The sequence below is a fragment of the Eimeria necatrix genome, genomic scaffold, assembly GCF_000499385.1.
Source record: "Eimeria necatrix Houghton genomic scaffold, Enh_scaff838, whole genome shotgun sequence".
Lineage (NCBI taxonomy): Eukaryota > Apicomplexa > Conoidasida > Eucoccidiorida > Eimeriidae > Eimeria > Eimeria necatrix.
The window spans coordinates 8,434-16,289 of record NW_013654646.1 but is presented as its reverse complement, the minus strand read 5'-3'; the positions used below and the strand labels follow the sequence as shown (position 1 = coordinate 16,289).

Genomic DNA, 7,856 nt, shown 5'->3' with positions numbered 1-7,856 from the left:
AGCAGGAACGGCAGAGCGATCGGTGACCAACAGCAGCAGCAGCAGCAGCAGCAGCAGCAGCAGCAGCAGCAGCAGGAGGGTGTGGGGTGTGCTGCGCGCAGGCACCAGTGGCAGTGGGTGGTGCTGCTGCCGTTCATAGACAAGAAGCGGCTGCTGGCAGCAGCGCAGCAGCTGGAAGGCAATTTGCTGCCGGAGGAGCAGCAGCGGAACTCGCTGTCGGAAACTGAGGTGTACGTACACCGCACGCACCCCCTAGCAGCAGCAATTCAGCAGCTGCTGCCCGCCCACGGCCGCGGGCTGCTGCCGGGCGAAGAGCCCGACTGGGCAGCAGCAGCAGCAGCAAGAAGAGTTCCCCGCGGGGTGTGGGGCCCCGGTTTGCTGCTGCCAACCAGCTGCAGCAGCGGCCTCGCCGGCCGCCTCTTCTACTGCGAAGCAGCAGCAGCAGCAGCTCCCGGCAAGGTCCTCCACAGCCCAGTGGGTGCGCCGCTGCAGCTGCAGCAGCAGCAGCAGCAGCAGCAGCTGCTGCTGCTGCTGCTGCTGCTGCTGGGGGGCTGAGGGGCTGTGTGGCTCGTGTTGCTGCTGCGCTGCTGCTGCGCCGCGTGCTTCTCCCGCAGCTGCTGCTGCTGCTGCTGCTGCCGGCCCGCCGGCGCGCCCCCTCGAGCTTGAAACTCCGCTGCTGCTGCTGCTGCTGCTGCTGCTGCTGCTGCTGCTGCTGCTGCTGCAGAGGGCCTGAGCCCCGTGTGCTCCGCCTCCGTTTGCTGCTACTTTTCTCCTCCGGATCTTTCCTCCATTCCTGCTGTTACTTCTCTTCTTCCTGGAGTCATCAGTTCGGGGCCTTACTTGGACAAATATGACTTAGATGTAAACCCTAAACCCTAAACCCTAAACCCTAAACCCTCGGCGCAGGCTTCTGCACGGCCGCAAACCGCCTCCGCTGGCCTGAGGTGACGAGGCGCCTGGTGACGACTGCCTTAGCTCCTGCGGCTGCTCCTGCTGCTGCTCCTGCTGCTGCTGCTGCTGCTGCTGCTGCTGCTACTGACGCTGCTGCTGCTGACGCTGCTGTTGCTGCTGCTGCTGCTGCAGGATGAGTCGAGGAAGGAAAGGGCCTTCAACGGGGCAGCAGCGCGCCGCATGGTCATGTTTGCACTGGGATGCGGCCGCCAGCAGCAGCAGCAGCAGCAGCAGCAGCAGCAGCAGCAGCAGCAGCAGCAAGGATGGAATGGAGCAACTAACGGCAACCGCTACCAAGGCAGGGGCCCCCAGGGGCCCCACCAGTACGCCGAGCAGCAGTATGCGCAGCAGCAATACTCGCAGCAGCACTACTCGCAGCAGCAGCAGCAGCAGCAGCAGCAGCAGCAGCAGCAAAGGCTGGAGCAGCAGCAGTTCAGGGGGCCCCTCCCTCCCCAGCTGTGGAGGCCCCCCTACGGCGGGGCGCAGCACCCCGCGTCTGTACACCCTGCTGCTCTTGCTGCTGCTGCTGCTGCTGCACCACCCCACATAATCCCAGTGGCTATGCGGCTGCAGCAGCAGCTAAACCCTATGGCTTGCCAAGCTGGGGGCCCCCCTGGCAGCAGGTGGAATGGGGGGAGGCCCCCAGTGGGGCCCCCGCAGGACCCCTGGGCCTCTTCGAGTGCCTACGGGGGGCCCCCTGGGGGGCCCCCCTGGGGGCCCCCCGGGGGACGCCCAGGGGGCCCCCTGAACCCCCCGAGAGACCCGCGGGGCAGAAGGCAGCCTGAAAGGCCCCTCTCGGGGGCCCCTTGGCAGCAGCAGGGGCCCCCTGGGTATGGAGGGTACGGCGCGCAGCAGCAGCAGCAGCAGCAGCAGCAGCAGCAGCGGCCGCCGTGGGGCTGCCCGGCGAACTCCATGCAGCAGCAGCAGCAGCAGCGGCAGCAGCAGCAGCAGCAGCAGCGGGGAGACAACAACGGGTTTGTAAACATGACATTCAGAGGGAAGTACAGCTAAGGCTTTATATTTCATTTCCAGGGAATGCCCCTTGGGGCTCTTGTGCTGCCTGGGGCCCCCCACTTAGTTTAAGGGCCCCTGGGGGCCCCCCCGGGGCCCCTTGGGGCCCCCCGGGGCCCCCTGGGGCCCCCTGAGGTTCCCCGGGGCCCCCTGAGGCCCCCCGGGGCCCCCTGGGGCCCCCCGGGGCCCCCTGGGGCCCCCCGGGGCCCCCTGGGGCCCCTCGGGGCCCTGTGAGAGCCTTTAGGGGCCCCCCGGGAGGCCCTCAGGGGCCCCCCTGGGGGCCCCCTGGGACTTCTCAGGGGGCCCCTGAGGCTTCGCTGGGGGCCCCCTGAGGCTTCTCTGGGGGCCCTCTGGGGCCCCCTTGGGGGCCCTCTGGGGTGCCTTTGGGGGCCCTCTGGGGCCCCCGTGGGGCACATGGGGGCCCCCAAGGGGGCCCCCAAGGGGGCCCCCAGGGGCCCCCTGGGGGCCCCTGTGGGGTGCGCAAAGCAGCACTTGTGTTGCTTGTTTGGACTTGAGAGGGAAAGGACTTCAGAAAGAGCTGCAGCAGCTGTGTCTGCTGCTGCTCGGGGTGTACGTACACCTGAACTCTGCAGGGGCTGCGTGGCCCCTGCGTGGCGCTGCGGTGCAGCGCGGCAGCAGCAGAAAGGCAGCAGCAGCAGCAGCAGCTGCTGCTGCTGCTGCTGCTGCTGGTACTGCGGCGCGAAGAGGACGCACAGAGGCCCAGAGATAGCGGTAGCTGGCAGCAAGGGGCAGAATGCAGCGCAGCAGCCGCAGCAGCAGCAGCAGCAGCAGCAGCAGCAGCAGCAAAGGCCAGAGGCAGCTGATGAGCTGCAAAAGGAATTCAAGAAAGCGCAGCTGCAGCGCGGCTTCTTTATTTGTTAATCTTGTTTTTCTATTTTTGTAATTCTTTTTAGAGTTAATTAAAAGTGAAGCTTTTAAAGTGCTGGGGTTTTCGCCGGCAGCAGACAAACAGTTTTGAACAAGTCCGGCGCTGCTTCCGAGGGTTTAGGGTTTAGGGTTTAGGGTTTAGGGTTTGGAGTTCGAAGGACAAGGGCCCACAACCGCGGGGTGTATAGACACCTCAGCGCGTACAGACACAGCAAATTCAAAAAGAGATAAAAGAAATAAAGATAAGAGAAAAGCTGGCCCGCAGCAGCAGCGCAGCAGCAGCAGCGCAGCAGCAGCAGCGCAGCAGCAGCAGCGCAGCAGCAGCAGCGCAGCAGCAGCAGCGTGTATGTCTCTCTCCATTCTGCTTCCTGTCGTTTTTTTTCGCTGTTGCTTTTGTGGCTAGCTGCAGCTAGATGGGGCGGCTAGCTAGCTGCAGCTAGCTAGCTGCAGCTAGCTGGGGCAGCTAGCTAGCTGCAGCTAGCTGGGGCAGCTAGCTAGCTGTAGCTAGATGGGGCAGCTAGCTAGCTGCAGCTAGCCGGGGCGGCTGGCTAGCTGTGGCTAGCTGGGGCAGCTAGTTTGCTGCAGATAGCTGGGGCAGCTAGCTGCGTGTAGCTAGCTGGGCAGCTAGCTAGCTGCAGCTAACTAGGGCAGCTAGCTGGCCGTAGCTAGCTGGGTCTGCTGGCTGCTGCGTGCTGCTGCAGCAGTTCCCTCCTGTTCACTCAGAGTCGCAGCTAGCTGTAGCTAGCTGGGAGTGTCTGCGGCTAGCTGCAGCTAGCTGGAAGTGGCTAGCAGCAACTAGCCACAGCTAGCTACAGTTAGCTACAGCTAGCTACAGCTAGCCACAGTTAGCTACAGCTAGCCACAGCTAGCTACAGCTAGCTACAGCTAGCTACAGCTAGCTACAGCTAGCCACAGCTAGCTACAGCTAGCTACAGCTAGCTACAGCTAGTTACAGCTAGCTACAGCTAGCTACAGCTAGCCACAGCTAGCTACAGCTAGCTACAGCTAGCTACAGCTAGTTACAGCTAGCTACAGCTAGCTACAGCTAGCTACGGCTAGCGGCGTTTCCACGGACTCCCGAGGGGGCCTCCTAAAGCCATTTAAAGTTTCTTTCCCTTTGCGTGTCTTTAGCTGATGCTGTCTTCTTTTATTTGCTTCTGTGTGAGTGCATGCTGCAGCAGCAGCAGCAGCAGCAGCCGCTGCAGCAGCAGCAGGAGCAGCAGCAGCCATGCGTCCCGCGTGGGATGCTACTGCGGCAGTTTGAGGTGTACAGACAGCCCGCAGACAGGAAAGCGACAAAAGGGGAAGCAGCAGCAAATGCAAAAAGACAAAAAGAGAAGCAGCAGCACTTAAGGCAGCAGCAGCAGCAACATTTTGTGGGGTTTGTGGGGCCCCTGGCCCTCGCCGCGAAGCTGGGCTGTACCTACACCTTGCTGCTGCTGCTGCTGCTGCTGCGCTGCTGCGCAGCAGAGCTTGGGGTGTACATACACCTCGGGCAGCAGGGTGTTTGGGGTGTACGTACACCGCAGGCTAGGCGGCTGGCGGGCGGCGGCGGGCGCGGCGGCGCCTTTTTGACTTTTTGCGCTGAAAAAAGTGCGCGGCGTTTCAAAAAAAGGCATTTAAATGCAAAATTAAACAAATTGAATTCATTTGAGGGGTCAAAGACGAAAAAGCCCGGCAGCAAAGCCCTGGGCTGGGGGCTGGACGTCGGCAGCCAGCAGGCCCCAACGGCCACAGGTGTCTGCCGCTAGCGAGTTGAGCCAAATGAGTAATTAAATTGAAATTAAAAAACTAATTTGGAGAAAAAGTGGCGTTTTTGGCCAAGTCCCTGGGGTGTATGTACAGCTAAGCGGCGCGGGAAGCCCGAGACAGCGAAGCCGTGTTGCTGCTGCGGCTGCTGCTGCTGCCCGACTGTAGGCCTTTTTCGCTCCTTTGTTTCTTTTAATTTGTTTATTTTCGATTTTATAAAACCCTTTTTGCCCCTTCGCCGGGTACTTGCTGTACATACACCAACTACAGCAGCAGCAGCAGCAGCAGCAGCAGCAGCAGCAGCGACAGCGGTCTCCCGTGGGTGCGTGCCTCCCTCGCCCGCAGACTCCCCGCCGTCGGGCCTTTGCTGCCTTCTGCTGCTGGCAGCAGCAGCAGCAGCAGCAACAACAGCAGCAGCAGCAACAACAGCAGCAGCAGCAGGGCCTGGGGTGTACGTACACCTGAACTGCCCCGCCAGCTACCTGGCCAACACTCTGCCCCTTCACGCCGCTGCTCTGTTGCTGCTGCGCGCTGCCTCGTGAGCTGCTGCTGCTGCTGCTGCTTCTGGGGCTGCTGCTGCTGCTGCTGCTGCTGCTGCTGTGTTGCTTCGGGTGGCTCCACCTACCTTTTATTTTTCTCTTTCTGTCTGAGCGCCACAAGAACACAACAGCTTACTTTCTAGGGCCTGGGTCGTGGCTGCTGCTGCAGCTGCTGCTGCTGCAGCTGCTGCAGCTGCTGCTGCAGCGGCAGCAAGTGTCTCGAAGCTCCCGCTGCCGCCGCTGCTGCTGCACACCGACATGCCGGGGAGGATCTGCTGCTGCACATGCTGCAGAGGGAGCAGCAGCGGCGCATCACAGCAGCAGCACCGCCCACAGTAGCAGCAGAACGCGCAGCAGCAGCAGCAGCAGCAGCAGCAGCAGCAGCAGCAGCCGCGAGGCACGATGAAGCGCAGCCCTGAAGAGGACCCCTTGGCCTTCCTCGCCCGACGGAAGAAGAGCCGTCCAAAGCCCAACGGCAGCAGCAGCAGCAGAAGCAGCAGCAGCAGCAGTAGCAGCAGCAGCAGTAGCAGCAGCAGCAGCAGCAGCAGCAGCAGAGCAGCAGCAAGGGCCCCCTCGCACCTTAGAAGAGACAGTGTTGCTTCTGCTGCTTCTTCTGCACTTTTTACGGAGCGGCGGCGCCGGCGGCCGAGCGAGGGGGACTCTGCAGACAGCAGCAGCAGCAGCAGCAGCAGCAGCAGCAGCAGCCAAGCAGCAGCAGCAGCAGCAGGACCAGGCGGCCCCAGCACCCCCAGCAGCAGCCAGTCCTCCTTCCCCTCTTGGTCCCAAAACCTGGGGGGCCCCTCCCAGGGGCCCCCCGGGTCTCAGGGGGCCCCCGGGGACTCGGGGGGCCCCCCTCAGGGGCCCCCCGACTCTGCTGCAGCAGCAGCTTTTTCTGCTGCAGCAGCAGCTTTTTCATTTCCTTTTGGGGCCTCTGTTGTGCTGCCTCCAATTCCCCCCAGAGACAATTCCCGCTGTTTGCTGCTCGCCGTGCAGCTGCCTGCCGTGCGTCCTGCTGCTGCTGCTGCTGCTGCTGCTGCTGCTGCTGCTGCTGTCCGTGCTGCTGCTGCTGCTGTCGGTGCTGCTGCTTTTGGTGCTGCTGCTGCTGCTGTCGGCGCCGCTGTTTTCGGTGCTGCTGCTGCTGCTGCTGTGGGCGCTGCTACTTCGCTGCTGCTGCTGCTGCTGCTGCTGCTGCTGCTGCCGGGGGCAGCGAAGAGCCGCTGCGGCGGCAGCAGGCGGCCTCGCGAGGCGTACGTACACCTGCTGCGCTGCTGCTGCGCTGCTGCTGCGCTGCTGCTGCATTGCTGCTGCTGCATTGCTGCTGCGCTGCTGCTGCTGCTGCTGCTGCTGCGCTGCAGAAGGCTCGGCTCTCTCTGACGGGATTGGGGGGCGGACTAGCAGCAGACAGAGAACTCATTGAAGCGCTTGAGGACCTCCTAGATGTGCGCTGCTGCTGCTGCTGCTGCTGCTGCTGCTGCTGCTGCTGCATCTGCTGCTGCTGCTGTTACCTCTTGTGGTGCTGGCCGTGCTGGTGCTCGTACTGCTGTTGCTGCTGCTTGTGCTGTTGTTGCTTCTGCTGCTGCTGCTGCTGCGCGCGCCGCCTTGCTGCTGGGGGTCTATTGGCAGCAGCAGGAAAGCCGCGAGTGGGAGCAGCAGCAAAAAAAGGGCGCTTCCTGTGTGTGTGCTGCTGCCGCTGCTGCTGCTGCTGCTGCCGCTGCTGCTGCTGCCGCTGCTGCTGCTGCCGCTGCTGCTGCTGCCGCTGCTGCTGCTGCTGCTGCTGCTGCTGCTGCTGCTGCTGCAGCGTAGCGTGGCGCAGTCGAGGACGCTGCCGGGGCTGCAAGGCGCTCTTTATGAAGCCTTTGGGGAGCGGCTGCGGCAGCTGCTGCTGCTGCTGTTTGAGGCCCAGCCCGAGGGGGGCCCCCCGGGGGGCCCCCTGGGGCCCCGTTTGGGTTTGGCCCGGAGTGGGGCCCCCCCGCTGCTGGCTGTGCCTGCTGCTTCTGTGCGGAGCGACGCTGCTGCAGTGTTTGCTGCAGCAGAGACGGGGGCTGCGAGGGCTGCTGCTGCTGCTGCAGTTGCTGCTGCTGCTGCTGCTGCCCCTGCAGCAAACCACTCAAGAGTCATGCAGCTGCAGCAGCAAGACCTCACCGAAGCAGCAATTGTTGCAAGAGGAGCAGCACGCGCTTTGGTCCACGAGATGCAGCAGCAGGCCGAGGAACTCGTGGAGATCTGGCCCCTGAGAAGGTAACTCCAGGGTTTAGGGTTTAGGGTTTAGGGTTTAGGGTTTAGGGTTTGGGTTTAGGGTTTAGGGTTTGGGGGTTCGGGTGGGCGCTGTAGGGTTTACAAGAGCCGCGTCTTGCGCCTGTCGCCCCACGGCGGCCCAGGGCGCAGCTTCTAGGGTTTAGGGTTTAGGGTTTAGGGTTTAGGGTTTAGGGTTTAGGGTTTGGGGTGTCGTTAGGAGCGTGGTGTTTCTGTCGCGGCCTGAGGACCGCAGCAGCTTCTGCCTGGACGCGCTGCTGCTGCACCGAGCAGCAGCAGCACACTGCGTCCCGTGTCAGTTTGCTGCTGCTGCTCCTCCGCTGGACTTGCTCGAGACCGACGGTGTCTGTACACCCGAAGCAGCAGCAGGAGACATTTTGTGGCTGCCCTTGTGGGCAGCAGAAGTCCTCAGCAGACTCCGCGTCGCCAGAGTCATGCTGCCTCCTTTTCTCCAGGCCGGTCCGT

General features: G+C 63.1%; 2 protein-coding genes across 2 annotated transcripts; both read left to right on the top strand.

Annotated features, from left to right (window-relative positions):
* ENH_00078830 (GF20490, related, related) lies at positions 1–2,786 on the top strand (the record flags this gene model as incomplete). The annotated part of the gene is made up of 3 exons (XM_013583150.1): positions 1–474; positions 1,084–1,925; positions 2,591–2,786. Coding segments are annotated over 3 exons (1,512 nt in total), but the record flags the coding sequence as incomplete, so codon positions are not given.
* A 2,754-nt stretch (positions 2,787–5,540) lies between these two features.
* ENH_00078820 (hypothetical protein, conserved) lies at positions 5,541–7,380 on the top strand (the record flags this gene model as incomplete). Its single annotated transcript, XM_013583149.1, has 2 exons — positions 5,541–6,140; positions 6,937–7,380. The coding sequence occupies 2 exons, from the start codon at positions 5,541–5,543 to the stop codon at positions 7,378–7,380; spliced, it is 1,044 nt and encodes a 347-aa protein (XP_013438603.1).
* Between the last annotated feature and the right edge of the window lie 476 nt (positions 7,381–7,856).